This window comes from Phycodurus eques, chromosome 15 (assembly GCF_024500275.1).
Source record: "Phycodurus eques isolate BA_2022a chromosome 15, UOR_Pequ_1.1, whole genome shotgun sequence".
In the NCBI taxonomy this organism is placed as follows: domain Eukaryota; kingdom Metazoa; phylum Chordata; class Actinopteri; order Syngnathiformes; family Syngnathidae; genus Phycodurus; species Phycodurus eques.
This window is the reverse complement of record NC_084539.1, coordinates 11488294-11508157: the sequence shown is the minus strand read 5'-3', so window position 1 is coordinate 11508157 and position 19864 is coordinate 11488294. Positions and strand designations below refer to the sequence as shown.

The 19864-nt window shown below is 40.6% G+C and overlaps 2 protein-coding genes across 4 annotated transcripts in view; one reads left to right on the top strand and one right to left on the bottom strand.

Annotated features, from left to right (window-relative positions):
* mrrf (mitochondrial ribosome recycling factor) overlaps nt 1–2718 on the bottom strand; it is a 31755-nt gene extending 29037 nt beyond the window's left edge. For both annotated transcript variants that reach the window (XM_061698602.1, XM_061698601.1), the window contains exon 1: nt 2651–2718. The gene's annotated coding sequence lies outside the window, so the exon portion shown is untranslated. The remainder of the gene's footprint in view (nt 1–2650) is intronic.
* Nucleotides 2719–2784: 66 nt separating this feature from the next.
* Nucleotides 2785–18700, top strand: rbm18 (RNA binding motif protein 18). 2 transcript variants are annotated; one of them, XM_061698802.1, is made up of 6 exons: nt 2785–3094; nt 3678–3791; nt 12096–12222; nt 14270–14350; nt 16002–16102; nt 17773–18700. In XM_061698802.1, the coding sequence occupies exons 2-6, from the start codon at nt 3685–3687 to the stop codon at nt 17942–17944; spliced, it is 588 nt and encodes a 195-aa protein (XP_061554786.1). In that variant the 5' UTR covers nt 2785–3094; nt 3678–3684; the 3' UTR covers nt 17945–18700. The 2 variants fall into 2 exon arrangements, with proteins under 2 accessions (XP_061554786.1, XP_061554785.1); XM_061698801.1 differs by having other exon boundaries at nt 14270–14356.
* The last annotated feature ends 1164 nt before the right edge of the window (nt 18701–19864 follow it).

Genomic DNA, 19864 nt, shown 5'->3' with positions numbered 1-19864 from the left:
GAGTAAATTATCTGCACACAGTATGGTGGAACAAAATATCATATACAATGTTAATTGCATGACAGGATGCCCCAAAAGTCCCTATACCCTTGTTTTTCTATTTAAATTCAGGTATCATTCGGACAAACGTGAGGTCATCAGCATTTGACAACTTAGGCTTTACAGTTTTTGTAAGCATATCATTCCCTTGCCCATGGCTCGCCAATTGACGTTGGTACACCAATGAGCTGACCTCCAAGAGCAAAGCCAGCCAAGGTCTAGGGAGGTCTGAATTGGAACTCAGCATCAACAAAAGCTTGATTGAGCAGACACTTCGGAGAGTGATAAAGCTTTTGCCGTACCAACTTTAGGTTGTGCAAAACTGCAAAGCCCAAGCTGTCAAATGCTGATGGATGTACTTCCTGCGGCTTCTGAGGAAGCACGGCCTGCCACCGGACCTGCTGAGACAGTTCTACACAGCGGTCATCGAATCGGTCCTGTGTTCTTCCATCACAGTCTGGTTTGGTGCTGCTACAAAAAAGGACAAACTCCGACTGCAACGGACAATCAAAACTGCTGAAAGGATTGTCGGTACCCCCCTACCCACCATTGAGGACTTGCACGCTGCCAGAACTAAGACAAGGGCGTGCAAAATCCTCTCGGACCGTCTGCACCCCGGTCACCAGCTCTTCCAGCTCCTTCCCTCAGGTAGGCGCTACCGATCAACGCAAACTAGAATTAGTAGACATTCCAACAGCTTCTTCCCTCTTGCGATCAAATTCTTAAACACCTAACCTATTATTCCATTACAACAAGCTGGAAATTTTTGGACTTGAGTTCGTTGTCATATTTCTGTGGGGCCAATTATGTATTACTCGTGCGCTCACTGTAGTTGTCTCGCCATGCTGCACTATTTGCATATACTGGCCACTCATGCCAGAGTAGCATCTGCTCCATTTGCACACTGATTGAGGAGTATCTGTAACATTTGCACAACCAACATTGTCCCAGATGATCGCACTACTCGTCACTTTACACCGGATACACTCCTTGAAGTATCAGCGCCCTTTGCACAATGGTCATTGCACCGGACTATTGCAATATTAGTCATTCGAACTGCTCTAAGTGCTAGAGGACTCTGCATCTTTTTGCACAATTGTTTTTTGTCATTGTCTTTATGTCCCCAAAGTGTTCTGTAAATTGACTGCCTGTTGTACTAGAGCGGCTCCAACTACCGTAGACAAATTCCTTGTGTGTTTTGGACATATTTGGCAAATAAAGATGATTCTGATTCTGATTCCTGAAATGAAATGGAAAAAAATTATATGTATAGTGACTTTTGGGACACCCAGGATATCATATAAATATCTCCTGAATACAAATATTACAGCTGTCCAATACAACAAACAAAAAAAACAAGTCTGTACAATTGCTCAAAATGTAATTTTTTTAATAAGCTGCCAGCTAGCCAACAAATAAAATGGCATGTTTTATATTATGTTTTTTGTTTTTAAGAGTAGCGGTTCTGCTGCAGTCTAAGTCAATACTGCTTTAAAAATCACAAAGCAAACCTATGAAGCACATGCCCATTGATGAAATGATATTCAAATATGTTCAAAACATAACAGTGGACCACCACTGCATCCCATGTTAAACTCCTAACAGGCTTTCCTGACAAGCTGATACGATCTAACCCAACTGTGGTAAATCAGATCGGCGACGATGTGGGACGCTGACGGAGCTCCTTGGAAGGGAAGCCAAGCAGAAAATGTGGAGCACAGGTGGTCAATGGGATACTGTTGCCTCACATCCTGGAAATGCAGCTGCACTCACACCTCACCTACATCAGCAAAGCAGTGGGTGAACCCGCATGAGCTCTCCGTTGTACGCTTTACTGGTATGAACAAAACATTATATCTGATCAAGCTCTTCCTGGTTTAATCTCAGAGCAGCGCCATCAAACAAAACCAGGATGAAAACACAATATTTGTAATGCTATCTAACTTGCATGTCATGGTTATTTCACCATTGTCGTGTCATATTTGTACATTGTTAATTCTCTTCAATAAATAGCAATAGCTAGCCATTACAGTAAGGACACAACATTGATTGGGCTTGGCAACATATCACTGTGAGCCAAAAGGACAATATAGAATATTATGATAGAGAAATGTATAACTCATCAAGTGAGGGGAATTCCATAACAATAATTAACCAATGAGAGCGAAATTCCTCTTTTTTTTTTTTTTAAATATTGGAAATCTACTATAACAATTATATGATATGCATAAATATGACAAAACTGTCCTAATATGATGAAACTAATAATCAAGTGACATTCAATGGTGTACATTCAATTCAAACTGTTACCATAAGAAAGAATAAAAAAATAATAATTAAACTAAATATCATATTTGAATCATACCCAATATACATGGGAGTGCGATATTATTATGTAAAGGCATACTGCATTTGTTTTTAAGTAAAGTTTATTCAAGTGCAGCAGTGTGAAGGTCGACGTGTTAGGTTTCCTCGCCTTTCTCGACTCAAAACACGCCATTAACTCAACTCACAAACAATTATCGGAAACATGGTATAGCAATATCTACACTAATAACACCTGAAAAACACATACCACTTCGGTAAAAAATAACAAAATAGTCCCACTTACTGTTGCTATTCTTTACAAGAGCATGTTACGGGGAAGCTACGCCTGACGTTAATGTCGTCATCTACCCGCGACTGTTTTTTTTTTTTTTTTTAGACTGTGGCGCTTGAAGTATTGTACAGTCTGTGCCGGCTAAGTGGGGACATCCCAGACTACAACTACTCCGTGTGCGTTCGGGACTTGCGGAATTTAAAAACGAGTGCGCTCTAATCACAAACCCTACGGAATCACAGTGCGCCTATGTTGTTGGATGGTAGCAAGTTGACTGCCGCGCCCTCAAAGCAACAAAGCATCCCATTTATTTAATATCAGTAATCTACCTTGTGGATTTAGAATGAGCACTATTATTATTTGACGTCACCAAAACATCCCGAAAGCGGGATTAGAAGCAAATTCGGTAGGAGAAGAAGCCACCGACATACAACTGCAGGTCTGGTAAGCGAGGAGGTAAGCGCTAAACATGCTAACCGCTAATAACCTGCGAGAAAACAGCAACAATCACCTTTAGATGCCCGATTTTGCCAATTTCATGACGCCTTGCTTACTGTCGAGCACACTAATTCATATCGAGCAGCTCGCAGTGGTTAAAGGTTAATACAAGTTTTGTAATTTAGGCGCTAGTTGACATGAGAGCCAGTGTTTTTACCATTGATTTATTTTTTTTAAATCACACTCAAAATGTCTAATTTTGGCACCATGTGTGTTTAAAAAATACTTTTTGACCATGGGGAATCATGGTATTATAATGATTTACTTAGAACTGATATTTGAAAGTGAATAACGAGCAATTGATGTATTCCCGTCTCATAGTTAGTTTAGTTATTGTCCATAAATTATTCTATAGATTTAATTTTAACTTTTTAATAAAAGAAACTGATAAAGGTCTCTTGCAATAAGAGTCATAATGTGTTTATCTACCTGTGTTATAGCTAAGTAAAACAATGTTCTTCCACTCAAGTTTATAGAATAATAGTTAAATTTTGCATGATTTGAATTGTAAAACTAGATTCATTTTTACTTTGCTTGTCAGTGGACACATGTCGTCTGCAGCAGAGACTATGGAAAATGCCTCCATCATTTCAGACAGTGGGGCCCATGATGGAAACCGCTTGTGGATAGGCAACATCGATCCCAAAATCACTGAGTGAGTATATGATCTTGTTACCTTATTAATCTGAAATTTGATACTGTTGGTGTAAATACAATGGTCAAATCACTACTAGTGACATGACAAATAACTGCCCCCCACAATAATAAGACGTGGTCAGAATGTAACACAAATCCACTTTTCACCCAAAACTAACAAATCTGACTCACACACGTGAAGCTGCCAACTGTCAGCAGTGTTAAAGTGGTCAATCCAAGACTGATGTTGGCAGTCTGCCTTATAAATCCCAAACTTTGCCTTCTGAACCTGCCTTCATCCGCCTCCCAGAGAGAGGCACTGCATTGTGTGTGCACACATGATTGATGAACTGCGTGTGTAGTGTACGTGTGTGTGTTTTGCAGACTGAGACTGAGCAGACAGGGGCTTGGGTGTGTGAAACAGAGGCAGTGAGGCGTGAACCTGCTCTGCAAAAGCGGCAGCCATCATTCTTCACCCACCTGCCCTGTTTACTCTCTCTCTGTCAACCTGGACCTGGACCGTGTCTGTTTGTGTGTTTTTGCTTTATTTTGTGTATATATCACAGTTTTATAACATGGACCACAATCTGTTCTGTGACATTGGTACAGTGGGTACGGAAAGTATTCAGACCCACTTAATTTTTCACTGTTTGTATTAAAGTTCTTTTCCCCCCCTAAATGTACACGCAGCACCCCATATTGACAAAAAAAACGGAGTTGTTGAAATTTTGGCAGATTTATTAAAATAGAAATACTGAAATATCACACAGCCATAAGTATTCAGACCCTTTGCTGAGTATTTAGTAGAAGCACCCTTTTGAGATAATACAGCCATGAGTCTTTTTGGGAACGATGCAACACGTTTTTCCACACCTGGATTTGGGGATCCTCTGCCATTTCTCCTTGCAGATCCCCTCCAGTTCTGTCAGGTTGGATGGTGAACATTGGTGGACAGCCATTTTTAGGTCTCTCCAGAGATGCTCAGTTGGGTTTAAGTCAGGGCTCTGGCTGGGCTATTTAAGAACAGTCACAGAGTTGTTCTGAAGCCACTCCTTCGTTATTTTAGCTGTGTGCTTAGGGTCATTGTCTTGTTGGAAGGTGAACCTTCGGCCCAGTCTGAAGTCCTGAGCACTCTGGAGAAGGTTTTCGTCCAGGATATCCATGTACTTAGCCGTGTTCATCTTTCCTTCAATTGCAAGCAGTTGTTCTGTCCCTGCAGCTGAAAACCACACCCATAGCATGATGCTACCACCACCATGCTTAACTGTTGGAACTGTATTGGACAGGTGATGAGCAGTGCCTGGTTTTCTCCACACATGCCACTTAGAATTAAGGCCAACAATTTCTATCTTGGTCTCATCAAACCAGAGAATCTTATTTCTCACCATCTTGGAGTCCTTCAGGTGTTTTTTAGCAAACTCCATTTGGGCTTTCATGTGTCTTGCACTGAGTAGAAGCTTCCATCGGGCCACTCTGCCATAAAGCCCCGACTGGTGGACTGCTGGTTGACTTTCTAGAACTTTCTCCCATCTCCCGACTACATCTCTGGAGCTCAGCCACAGTGATCTTTGTGTTCTTCTTTACCTCTCTCACCAAGGCTCTTCTCCCCCGATTGCTTAGTTTGGCCGGAGGGCCAGCTCTAGGAAGGGTTCTGGTCATCCCAAACGTCTTCCATTTAAGGATTATGGAGGCCACTGTGATCTTTGGAACCTTAAGTGCAGCAGATTTTTTTTTTGTAACCATGGCCAGATCTGTGCCTTGCCACAATTCTGTCTTTGAGCTCTTCAGGCAGTTCCTTTGGCCTCATGATTCTCGTTTGCTCTGACAAGCACTGTGAGCTGTAAGTTCTTATACAGACAGGGGTGTTGCTTTCCTAATCAAGTCCAATCAGTATAATCAAACACAGCTGGACTTCAATAAAGGTGTAGAACAATTTTAAGGATGATCAGAAGAAATGTACAGCACACAAATTACATATATGAATGTCACGGCAAAGGGTCTAAATACTTATGGCTGTGTGATATTTGAGTTTTTCTTTTTAAGTAAATCTGCAAAAAATTCAACAATTCCGTTTTATTTTCTGTCAATACGGGGTGCTGTGTGTACATTAATGAGGAAAATTTTGAACTTAAATGATTTTAGCAAATGGCTGCAATATAACAAAGAGTGAAAAATTTAAGGGGGTCTGAATACTTTTTGTACCCACTGTATGTCTTCATAACAACATTTTCCACTGAAATTAATTTATATTTGGGCAATAATGAATACCACAGGTTGTGGCATAAAACGTATATTATCAGTACAGCCAATATTTTAGCATGATAACACGCACAATACAGTGATGCCTGGACCACCTTTCCGTGACCCATAGAAATGAATGGAAATACCATTAATCTGTTCCAGCCCCCAATAAAGCACTACCAATGCAAAAAGTTAGCATATTTTTTATATGAGAAAATAGCACTTATAAAAACATACAGTAATAGCATAAATAAATAGCAAGTAAAGAATTAAACAGTTTGTGCATCATGATTCCATTCGTTCGTTGTGCAGCTGCTCCTGGTGTGTGTGCGCCTTGGCCACCAGGGTGCAGTATAATACTTGCACAATAAATACACAAAGAAGACAGTCTCTTCTACGCTTAGTAAGCTGCAGTAATAGTAGTTGTTTTTCACAGGATAAAGAATAGGTCTGTTTGTCTACATGTGTTGCTGCAATATTTGTTTTCAAATATCCATTGCTTGAAGGGTTGCAACACCATAACATAGATGCCAGTTCCGTTAGCCAGTCAATGGTGTTTTGCATTTTGTGTTAGCATTAAGCTAGCAGACTTTGATCAGACAGTTATGTGATTTGGTTAAATAGGCAACAGTTCTCTTTGTTTTATTTATAGTTTTACAGTAAACCTCAACTAGGAGTGGCAATGAAGAGCTTGAAGCAAACACTTGGCCTCTTTTTTGAAGAATTGTTCACTATCTGCCACACTGCTGCTTGCTGTGAAGTTCGCTGGCAACATCTTGCACGCGTTACTTGAAATTTAGTTAGGAACTCGAAGACGAAATAACAGCCGAGCGACGGCTTGTATCTTGAAAAACCTTTAAGACGGGTCACTCGTAATTCACAGTACCACTATACATTTTCGCACAATTATAGTTCGGTTAACCATTCTATTTTTAATACATTAGAAAGAACAACAAAATACTTAAACTCTCTCTTCATTTTAATGGCAAATGAGGAGCAGTTGTAAATGTCAGCCATTTCATTTAATTTACTTTTTTTTTTGTCTACTTTCACACACACCCCGTCAACTGACGAGCATTTGGCGGCTTCCTGGCTTGGATGAAAAGCTAATGCACCAATCTATATCTTCACTCAGTGCCCCTTCAGTAAAACAGCACAGACGTGCACTCAAATGCTTGACACCAGTCAAAGAGGATTCAAGTCCAAGTCCTTCGTTCAAAAATGTTGGTCAAGACTGGCTGACAGTCCTACCCATTGGGGGAATGGGAACAAAAAGAGGTACACTTACCAAGGTGAAACTAATAACAGTGACACAACATGATTTGTACAACCTGGTATTGTACCTTTTTTTTCCCCCCCCAAATGTGGGTTCAAACTCAAAATGTTACTATCGTTATCTCGACGTACTACAAATGTGTATTGTATTATATTCATGTCAGCTTCTCTTGTTGGTTCTTAGTTGTCATAGCAATTGCAGGGTTCTAAATGTGAACCCAGCAGAAATGTATGGGTTTAAGAGGACCTTAATGTACAATGTGCTGGAGTAGAAGGTCATTTTTTGATAGAGAGTGTTTTTGTGTGCCCGTTGGGGGGGGGGGGGGGGCTTCTGCAGAATGTATGTGCTCCAGCTCTGGTGGGCGTCTAGACGGGCGTTTCCTTCCCTCTCCTGTGCTCCACTCCTGTTTAAATAGCGCTACTAGGGCACAGTATGAAGAGAAAACATGAGAAATGCCCACGGCCCCTGTTGCTGATTGGGAAGATTAATTAGCTCCTGGCCAGCAGTGGCGGTACACTTTGTTTGTTCACTGAGCGGAGCTGTGTCCTTTTGAGGAGGAATGCAGACCTGCAATGTGAAGTCCCCCTTGCCCTTGCACAAAGCTTAACACTTCAAATGATGTAATGCATAAGTTCACTTTTATTAGTAATGTTCCACCAATATAAATTGTTTTATTTTTTTTGTTTATTACACTGAGTAATCAAGAGTTCTTTGAAAGTAATGATTTCCAACATATATATGGTATGTCATTTTATTCACTTAAGGGGTATTGTCCAGTTAATTTTACTGTGATGGTTGTTTCACATAATGATAAAATATTCTATAATATGTAATATTATGTGGTCCTGTCCTCAGTTCTATTCTGGCAATTTAGAGTAGAAACGTGACAAGATTTTACAAAAAATGACAGTCTGTCAAAATGCTGAGTCTGGTTGGAATGACCACTTCAATTTGAGCACAACGCACCTAGAAACTAGAAAATTAGATTATGGGTTCTGGGGAAAGTCAATTTTTAATAACCTTTTTGGGGAAGTTTTTTGTGTGGTATTGCATATAGAAAATCTGGTCCAAAAAATGCCGTGAAATTAGAGTAAAAAAGTCTAACTTTATTATTTCTCATATCTCCAAATCCTTTTCATTTCATTTGCTAATGGGGTAACCCCTTCTCCAATTGGCTCACAAGTTTCAGTTAAAAATACCCAAATATAAACTCATATTGGCCAAAATTTCAAAGGGATCGCCAAGTCGCGTCACAATTACCATAGCATTTCAAACGGCGTCATTTGGCCTAAAACTCGACTTAAATAGCACAAGTGGAACATTACAGTGTGGGCAGTTCAATAGGTCTTTTACTTTACTTATCGATTGTTTATTCGTGATATTATTTGCTATGGAGGATTTTAGAGGCGTTGGATTGCTCAGTCCATCAATTCCTTAAATATGGCAGACACTTGTCACGTTGCTACTTTGAGGCAAAGAAATACCAATTCCTCAAATGAAGCCGTTTACTCTTAAACACCCCAATTAATCATCAGCTGCATCGTCATATTGAGTAAATCAAGACCAGATCCAAAATACTGTAGGTGCCTCTTATTTTATTTTTTTTATTTTTTTTTCTAACTAGGTCTTTGTAATTGCTTTGACTATGACTGATACCACCATGAGTCAGGCTAGATGTCATTATTCTAACACACACCTCCTGTAGAGACATCATGGTATATGTCAAGCTGAAGTTTATGGTGGAATTCAAGGGGGAAAAAAACAAAAGCTCTTGGAACTTTTCCACATAAGCCCAAAAATATTTCGGGACTAGAAAAGAACACAGAACGACCATCAGCTATCTGCTCAAATGGAGAGAGCACACATCGCTGTTATTCACTTCTCATTGCTGTGCTACAAATGGCCTTTTAAAGCTGGGAAATTTCCACTTTTATTTTAAAGTGACTGAAAGAAGGCATATTGTGTTTTTTTTCACAATTCTAAACATTTCTCAGGTGTCTTAATAAAACGTCACTGACATTCTTTGGTCAAAATACACAAAGGATAAAGAATTACAGCGCACTTAACATCCACTTGTCGCTACCTCCGCCCCCATGTACTACTGGGCCAGAGTAATGCTTTTGTTCCCTTGGCGACCAAGGGTGGAGCTAGGGTGTTGGGACAAAGCATGTGTCTTATATATGATTGTATGATATTAATCTTAGACAGGCTTTTGCAAAATGCTTGTTGTAATGCTCCGTAGAGGTGGTCCTATACCTTGTCTTAAAGAATGCCATTCATTTAGGTAGACCCTCAACTGGGAATTTAGTGCATTGTCTGTGTTCTATCTAACTGGTCCTTGTCACATTTTGTGTCCATTTGTATTGCAGCTCCTCCGTTCTCCACTGAGATGGTCACTTATCTGAAATGAACTCCCCCCTTTTCCCTTTCCTCGTTGCGCTCCCACTACCTGTCTTCTCACCTCGCTTCCTTCTTCGTATCCTCCTCCCGCCTCCACCTTTCACCTTGCCGTCAACGTTCCCACTCTGAACTTTACTCTCACTCTCTGCAGGTTCTCCCACCCTTTCCTCCCGCCCCCATCTCCTCCTCTTCCTCCGGTGGTTTTTACGGCTCCCAGGAGGCGAAGTCCATTGTGGTTCTGTTGCCACTCGCGAGTATCCAAAAATGTTCTTGGAGTGTCTGCATTGTATATGAATCAGTCTGTTTATATACTGTATTTTACCACTGACAAGTGTTTTTTTTTTGGGGGGGGGGGGGGGGGGGGGCTATGGATTTTTTCATTACTGTAATTTAAAAAGATATCTTTCATATCCAATATATGAATATCAATAATCAGTTGTATTTAGTGTGTAAAGTGTTACAATTACTTATTAGTAGCTGTGTTTAGGTCGGTTTGCAGGGTGGTGTCTGGGAAAAGCAGAAGTCAGCTGTGCTCTAAAGCCCTCAAGGGAGCTGTACAAGAGTACAATTTTACTGCAACCTGGAAAGTCGCAGTCCACATCCCATACACACTACACATTGTCATACAGTTATCCTTGCAGTGCCAGGCACACACACAAATCCTCTCAAGATTTAAAATAACAACAAAGAAACAATCAGAGGCTGTTGAACTGAACAAATCAATATTTCACCTGAAGTCACCTTGAGTACTGCAGAGTTTGACATGTTGAAGCTATTTATTGATTTCTTCGTGTATTGTTTTGAGTTCCATCAGCCCAAATTCAACAAAACCTTTATAGCTCATTCAAAGCTAGTTGTTAGCTTGCCTAACCTAACCTCTGCAATATTAATTTGGTAAAACACTCATTAAATGTAATGACAAATAGGTGTAATAAAAGTTTTGTTTTAGCATTCATTGTCACTGATGTAAAAACAACTTGTAAAGTAAAATTTAAATAAAACTGTACCTGATAACAAGTGATGATGCATTGATGGGCTAGCTGATTTGCATGTGGTAGTGCTTTATTTATGATTTAATTTTAGCTATGCAACTCTTCTGAAGCGAAGTCATGTGTTTAATTGACTTACAATGCCAGGCGTGGTATACCCATTTAAAACGATTAATGTTCAATGTGTGTGTGAGCGAGCGCGTACACGAGTGCAGTGTGTATGTGAATAACAGGGTCAAACATGTTTTGGTACAAAAGATGGATTAGTGACTTAGTTGTTGAGGAAAAAAAACTAATATTATCAAACATTGAGCAGCAGTATACATTTTCCCCCATGCCCCCGACCCCTGCTGACGCCGACTCTGGAGCCGGGCCTGGCAGAGGAGTTTCATTCGACTCTGCCAGGGCCACAAACTGTCTCCAAAACTGCCCATCATCCACATTTCAACGTTAGCCTTTACAGAACTTGACAAACGTGAGGGATCCCATCTGAACGTGATGCGCCGGGAGGGAACGTTCTCTGACATTCTTTGCGAATGGAATGGGAACTAGCATCTGTGGTAAACCTCGGGAAAAAATGTAGTTGTGCTTTTGAGGCTTTGCGGCTCAGCAGGCCCATCCCCCCACAACCCATAAAAGATAGATACCGTGACAGACAGTGATGAAACCTATCAAGACTTGAATATGTGGAAAACAAATCACGACTCACTACTTTTCAGGCAGACGCGGCTTCGGTGGCCACGAGGATCATCGTGTAAATCTACCCTGAAGTTTGAGTCTAAAAATAAAACTGGGTGCTCCGATTTAGGTTTGATTTTGGTACATTGTCATTCGAAAGCTGCTAAACATGTCACAAGCGCAGCCCAGCAGAGCCTGGATGTCGGCAGGTGACGCAGATTTCATTGTCCGGCCTCTTTTCCCAGAAGACACATTTTTCCTATGCTGAACCCAGTCATACCCACGCTTCCAAACGCACACGGCGCATAGCTCTTCCGTGAGCGCATATCTAAGTTCAGTCGCTCGCTTGATGTTGTTTGTGCAGAGACGGGCGCACGGGAGGGGAGTCCGAGGCTTCCTTTGTTTTATTCCCTCATTGTCCCGCTACCGTATCCTCGGCATTGTCTCAATAAAAGATTTACTGTCTCAGGCGTGCCACACCAGCTGGCCCGCTGCTAAAAAGGTGTCAGGGGGTGGAAATCTGCCATTCTCATTATCCCTTGCACTTGACAGATTGACACTGTACAGTAGCAGGGTGCAGGATGACAATCCTTCTGATGTGGAAACTAAACTATGTTTCCTGTTGTTCCAGCATTATTTTAATTGAATAAATAAAGATAAATCACATACTCATTTTGCACCCCTGCAGTTTTTGTGTTATTTATGTGTGTCCTCTGTCACATGTTTCCTCTCCCGGCAGGTATCACTTGGTGAAGCTGTTAGAAAAGTTTGGCCATGTGAAACAGTTCGACTTCCTGTTCCATAAGTCGGGTCCTCTAGAGGGGCAACCGCGAGGCTATTGCTTTGTCAACTTCAACACCAGAGAGGTACTGTACACACAAGATGTAGCTATTTCTAACCTATTTAGCTCACTTGATGATGCAGTTGTTAACCATGTTATTTCATTATTTGGATCATAGAAACCTCATGATGACCTTATTTTCTTTTTATGGACAACACAATAACAGATTTAATGTTGATAATAGAAATACAGAGCAAAGATGGTTGGATGGATGTTAACCGTAATTATGTGGAAAAAGTGCCAATGGATTATTTTACAGCATTTCAATAAGGAAATCGCTGTATGGCTCGAGATGGGCATTTAACTACAGTGTTTATTGATTGTTTTATTTTTTTAATTATACTTTTTGTCTGCCTCACAGTTCTGAGGTGTGGAGTATGTACTGGTATGTTCTCCCATGTTTCCATGCCAGTGTCGTATTAACATTATATCGCATTCACAATTTAGTGTCATGCTGACTTCCTTAGACTGCAAACAAGTTGAGACTGAATCAACAGCGCTTCTGCTGGTTGCAGCAAAGTAGTAGATTCCATTTTGCCTCCGTTTGCTGCAAGATGTTCAGAATCAACAATCAGTTCACACAGTGAATTCTTATGATCAATTAATTGATGATTATACCAGTCCCTAGTGACAGCCCACAGATTAATTGGATGACTATAGGAATGCACAGCAGTACACAAGTTTGTGCACAAATGAGTATTATCTACTCAAGTTGCATTTCGCTGTTGCGTGTGGAATCCTCGCGTCACCTTTTCCATCCATCCATCCATTTTCTGTCGCGCTTATCCTCACCAGGGTCGCGGGCATGCTGGAGCCTACCCCGGCTATCTTCGGGCGAGAGGCGGGGTACACCCTGAACTGGTCGCCAGCCAATCGCAGGGCACATATAAACAAACAACCATTCTTACTCACATTCACACCTAAGGGCAATTTACAGTCTTCAGTTAATCTACCTTGCATGTTTTTGGGATGTGGGAGGAAACCGGTGTACCCGGAGAAAACCCACGCAGGTACGGGGAGAACATGCAAACACCACACAGGCGGGACCGGGATTTGAAACCCGGTCCTCAGAACTGTGAGGCAGATGTGCTAACCAATCATTGACCGTATCACCGTTTCATGAAACAAAAAATTGACTGCATATTTATTGCGCCATTAACATCGCATGGCGTTTTCAACACTTGAGATTGGTCAATATTTCCTAAAAAATAACAGACCCTTGTGGGGACTGAACAATTGAAGAAATTTGTGGACAAGTGTTAAGAATTAGCACTCGTGCCAAAACACTTTAAGCAGTGCATCAGGTTTGTCCAATGATTTTGTGATGGCCATATCAAATAAACGACAAAAAAGACATTGACCAAATCTGGACATGGGAGCTTTTACGTCTGACAGTAATGATTTATGTGTCGTCATGACGTCTGCCGTTCAATAATCACAAATAATGTCTGTTGCAGGAGTGGTTTCTGTTTTGTATTAAAAGTACCAGAGAAGATCCCCCACCTCCCAACTTTAGTGGCCGGACGGCCTGTATTTGTTTTAGAATGAGCCGGGGGGATCATGATAAGCATCTAGTTTCACAGCCAGTGTCTGTCATTTGGCTATGAAGTCCTCCCAGAAGACTGATACAAAGGAAGTGTGTGTTTATCTTCTACACTCACGCACACTTACTCGCGCACCCAGATTAAGTACTTCATTAATACACAGGGTCCTCGGTTTATGACAGTCCCATAACCCAAATTTGTAAGGTGGAACCTCCCTAGTCTAGTATTGAATTCATATTTACATTCAATATTTCTTTTAAAAAAAAAAAAAAAAAAAAAAAAAAAGAGTCCTCGGCCACAAATAAACAATCAAATGAGAAACAGTACAGGAGTAATTGAGCGTGTATTGTTGTGTCGTTGAAACGTATGTCGGTACTGGTGTAAACCGAGGATGCTTTTGTATACAATGGCATGAGAGTCACTTATTTGTTTAGACTGAACTGTTTTCTTTTTATAGTACATTTTCCACCTCAGTTGTAGACTTTCTAAAGACATGCCGCATCTTACGGATCCTCCTTTTGTCTGCAGGAGGCCGAAAGAGCCATCCAGTGCTTGAATGGCAAGCTGGCGCTGTCTAAGAAGCTGGTTGTGCGTTGGGCGCACGCACAGGTAAGGGTAAGTGTCGCACTCGCTTGTTCCCATGCAACACTTCAACGTGCACATACGACACCATGATGTTGGGGGGTGGCGGACAGGCCACGATTCCACCAAGTTATACGTTCAAGTTTGTTTGGCCTCGTTTTCGGCATCTTTTTCACAGAGATCTCGATCAGTTGCAGCATCACAGCTGTAACGGCATCCCACAATCTGATAATTATATGCGTGAAATGCCTTCTTTTACACGGGGTACAGTATGACTGTACACCCCATCGGAAGGGTCCGTGCTTTTGAATTTTGGTGCCTGCTAAAAACTATTCATGCCTCCATGCTTCACGGTCCATCCTCAGTCACTAGTTTACAGAGAGAGGAGTGGGATCTCAGTACAACTCCTGTTTTAACAATTGGCTGCTTACTGGCAAATAGTGGAGGGAAATCCTGTATAAAGATGAATCACACCCCACAGTCACACATGCTAACACGCACGCACACACACACACACGCACGTAGTGTCACATTTCATCACCTTGGCCTAATGCTGTTTATTTACTGTAACAATTACCACAACTTATTACCACAACTTACAACTCCCTCTCTCCCTATGATGGGATGCTTGGTAAGCAGTATAATCATTCAGCAATGCTATGACATCAATCCTATTCTGCACGTTTTACTTATGTACAGGGGGGAAAAAAGTCTAATTCAGAACTGATATTTTTGTGTGATGCATTAACTTGGCATTTACAGGTACCTAGATCAGTGGTTCTCAAAATGATCAAGGAACACTCAGGTGTCCACGAGTTGTAGCTTAGGAGTCTGCAAAACAATTTGCACTAAATTCTTATCTTCATCGTTTAAAAACAAAGACGCTTACCTTATGGGCATGCCAATAAAATAAACCAATTACTCCTACCTACTTTAGATTTCTCTGATATCCATGCATAAATATTATTTTTACTATTAAGACGATTACTGGAATAAAGTTCTTTGTTAATGCAAAGGGAGTATTTTTTCAAGAATGTAGTCCAATTTTTTTTAAATGCATCTTTTCCAGAATGAAAGGCATAATATTACAAGATTGAAAAAATAAGATTTCTTTATGGCATTATAACTTTATTCTATATAAAAAAAAATTATCATAATAATTGGTTATTAACACTGTGTAATTTTGTCCTTGAAAATTGACTGTTTTTAATTACAGTAGCATCTGGGGGTACAAATGGTAGTTTAATTGCTATCGGGATTATGAAGGTACATTTTGAAAACATTCTCCCCTGTAAGGGTTCCCTGGACTAAAACGTTTGAGATCCAGATTTCTTGACAGCGGTCTTCTTTTCATAGGTAACTAGTGGAGATGTTTGGAATAAGTGCATACGGCAGCCTGTTGGCGAGTCTTATTCTCAGTGCGCGCCTCTCTCTGCATGTTCTGTAGTTGTGTTTGCTAAATGCTGAGCTAACTCCTTCATTCTTTCATTTTAAATGCAATTTGTGTTACATGAATCCCTGCTTTGTCATTTATGACTGTCACACTCCGATAGGTTATTTCACATCTGTGCTTTTGTCTCTTTCCATCCCTCTGTGTTTTTTTGTGTGTGTTTCCATCACTGTGTCCCTCTGTTTGTTCTCTGGTCGCCACCATCATCGACGTCGTTGTCATCTGCAGAGGTTTGAAGGTTTCCGTAACGACAAGACGATGCCTTCTAGCTTGGAGCCGTCAAGCAGCGGCGAGGGTGCCGAGGGAGCATTGGCGACGAACCACCTCAGGTTAGTTGAGTGCACGCAATCACATTGTTCATAAAATGAATCTTTTATGTATGTATTTTAACACAATTTAAAATAGTTTTCATGTCTTTGACAGGAATTACACTTAATCAATTACTGTGCAGACTTATTGCCCAACACAAATATGCTCACACCCCCACCGCATCAACAACTTCACAAAACAATCATCTCCCGCTTATCAAAAGCTAACGCTAATCTGTACATCCACCAAAATGCAGTGCAACTCAGTTTACCTTTTGGCTCTGATGTAGTGTTTAAACCCCTTCTGTGTCCAAGTTGCAAATTAATATTGCTTGCGCACAACACCTTTGGCTAATTTCAGAAATAGGCAGATGACAAAAGAGTTATTCGGTTGTTGAATTTCATACCTGATGGGTCGGCGGGTGTTCCTGAGACCCAACTATTTGTATACGAGCGTTGAAAATGTCAGTATTCCATTATATGTTCCTCTTACGGTTCTTAGGCTAATAATTGTGTGCCACCAAAAAAAAAACACTGAATGCATAATGATAGTGAATTCATATACACATTTTGTGCGATTATGCATGTAATGTCGATAAGGTAAAAAAAAAAAAACTTCTTATCATCCTCTTTTTTTAATCTGAGGATTAAAAGACGGATCCAATATATATATATATATATAAAAACTTATCTCCAATTTTGACAAATGTTGGCAATCAACAGTTGAGCACACTAAATATGTATTTCCACTTAAAGTTCTAGGAACTTTTAGTGGACTGTCATTCCTGGAAATAAAAGGTTCCACTCATATGTTCCACACTGCAGACTGCAGACCCTACCCCAAAGGTTCCTGGACTTCTCGAAAGTACTACTTACCCTTGCAGGGTCTTCTGTCAGCCCCCATATTTTACCTCAGAACTAAATTTAGACACTAGTTTTGGATTAAATTTGTTGCAGTGAAAAAGCATTGTAATGCACTTACATGTTGAAATCCATGAGGTAGCTCATTTTGTGTCTTCATCAAGGTGGCTAAAGCATTTTGCCTTATGTTAAATATATTTAATCTACGACATTTACAAGAAGCTCTTGGGTTTTTCTCCTGTTGATCGTGTACTTCTTGCCTCTGTGGCAGTAGCATTTTCTAAAAGGTTCACTTTTATCCAGACAATAGTCATCTTCATATAAAAGTATTCCAATTACAAAATGAGACAGCCACAATCGGTGTCAGTGATCATCTACATCCACATCGACAGTCACGTCGAAGAGCCCTACTATTATTTTGGGGAGCGGCAATTGCCCTCGGGAGCTTTCATCGCGGCGCCTGCAGCCGTCCTAAATGAAGCACAGTGAGGGCTCTTAGCGGGAGAGACTTCGTCTCCGGGCGCGGGATGCCATCACGAGAGCACTTCTCGGGACACGCTGAGCACTCGGTCTCTAGTGTTGGCTTGAAATGGCTCTCTTCATACCTCGCACGAGTGGAAATAAAAACACCGTCTTCCTCCATGCCCGCCCAGACACATCATCTCTGTCCTGCTCTTTACTCCTCTTACCTGCATCTCGTATCCTCCATTTCTCCATTTTGTATTCCTAGACTTTTCATTTATGATTGGCGTTCTTGCACCGGTATTTCCCTTTATAAGCCTGCTAACTTCCTCTTTTTTTTTTGTTTTTTGGCCATCCTCTCCATCAAGCACGAGCGCTAAGATCCGCGCCATCGAGGCCAAGCTGCAGATGATGGAGGAGAATCCAGACGAGGAGTACTCGGGCCCGTCTGCCTACGTCTATAACAAGCCGCCAGAGAGGAAGCGCTGGGAGCCCTACTCTAAATCACACAGCAGGCCCTTTCGAAGGTTTCGGAGATGACCCGTCCTCCAACTTAGCCTGGAGAACCCCCACCCAAACCCTTTTCCCCCTACACATCTCAGGCCCCCCAACCCATCCCAACAGGGACTTTTTAATATGAAAATTAAAGACACTGACATTGTTTGCAGCACTTTTAGGGGTGAAAAATGATGGACAAATAACCTCTAGTCATTTGGTTGTGTTGTGTTACAGTACCATTTACGTGTGTGTGTGTGTGTGTGTGTGTGTGTGTGTCTGTGTGTGTGTGCGCGCGCGTGTGTGTGTGTGCGCACGCGCGCACGCTTGCAATTTCCAGGATGTTCTGAATCATTCTTATGAAAAGAAACATTTTTAAATCTGGCTTTGTAAACAATACATTGTGACAAGGCTTGCAAAACTGTTGTGAAATATTTTAAAACGCAGATGTGTTGGCTATTTTTTTTCCTTCATATTTTTTTCACCAACAAAACTTCATTCAAATATATATTTTTAAGCTATGATTGTGGAAATGCAGACAGTGGGTCATATACAGACCTTGAAAATAATTTGACCTGCCATGCAATTCTTAAAGGATATAAAACCTCAGAGGACAAAACATTAAACCCACAAATGCTCATAATGTATAATAATAAACATTTGTTTGACTGTTGCGTCATGTTGTCCCATACATTTAGTATGGCTGTTGGAGTACTTCCAAAAGTAAAATGGCCCCTGTTGTGAAAGAAGGGTTCTGTGCACCATGTTTAGATGAACGTGTGTGTGATGTTCCCCCCCCACCCCCCCACATGTTTTTTTTTTTTTTTTTTGGTATTATTAAATTTGATCTCAGCAGCAGAAATTGATTTGCTTTTGATTCAGACATTTTTATTTATTTATTTATTTGTAATCTCTGTTTTGCCCTTTAAGGATTACTTTTTAAGAAATACAAAGCAGGTGATAATCCTTTTTGGCCCCTCCATTATATATATATATATATATATATAAACCAAATTAAATGCAGCAACGCATATTTATCTGGTCCATTTATTTTCTGCTGGTATTTTTGGAAATGTTGTTATAGCCAAAGGTTGCTTTAAAACACCCGTCTTTAATTTTCTTTGAATTAATGATGATAACTCGTCCAAAGAAACAACTTTTAAGCTAAACCAAGGGCGCCATCCATTTAGCCTAATGCAAATGATGTAATTTCCGGTAAACGTGCCTATACATATCAAACCTGTATATTAACCCGCACCGAGGGGTGTGCATAGCCCTTTTATTATGTATTTTATTAGTTAAATTGCCGGCAATCATCCTAACGATGTCGGTTCTTAAATGTCACACACGAATAAGCCTGTTTTGAACATGTTGAATTTAGTTAACGGTTCTAATTGTGTGTGAATTTTGGGGGGCAATGTAAACCCTTGTGAGCTCATGTACGCGTCATTTTTGCCTTAAGAATAATTGCAAATATTGACATTTGTCACTTGTTGTTGCCAAAATATAGCAATTATACAAAACGTCATCTCGGCCAATTAAGTTGCTGGTTCGACACAAACCTCCAGTCATTTGTCACAATTTGCCAATTGAATGTGTACATTTTCTTACGACCAACTCAAACCAAACATTCGAAATGAATTAATTGCTGTGTGTTAATTCGATTTGAATAAGCGAGAACATTTTATTGCTTTGAATGCCACGTGTCTTGTTTTGAAATGAAGGTAAAACGCAAACATCCTTTCTTTGCATTTCTCACAGTCACGTCATTCTGAGTATCTCCAATGGTATATTACAACTCTTGATCGTTTTTTAAAAATTCTTTATTTCTTGTTTTTCCGCGGTTAATCTCGAGATATGCAAATCTGCATGCGTCCACCTTCCTCTTTTGTGTGTGTGTGTTTTTTTTTCTTCCAAAGAGAGGCAGGCCACATAGCATAACTTTTCTTGTTTGCAGCCTCCCCA

Bases quoted from the DNA above. Each gene is read 5' to 3' on its own strand.
- rbm18 (XM_061698801.1), top strand. From the start codon at position 3,685: ATGTCGTCTGCAGCAGAGACTATGGAAAATGCCTCCATCATTTCAGAC. The intron at 12,223-14,269 runs GTACTGTACACA...TTTTGTCTGCAG, and splicing joins TCAACTTCAACACCAGAGAG to GAGGCCGAAAGAGCCATCCA. The intron at 14,357-16,001 runs GTAAGTGTCGCA...TGTCATCTGCAG, and splicing joins GGGCGCACGCACAGGTAAGG to AGGTTTGAAGGTTTCCGTAA.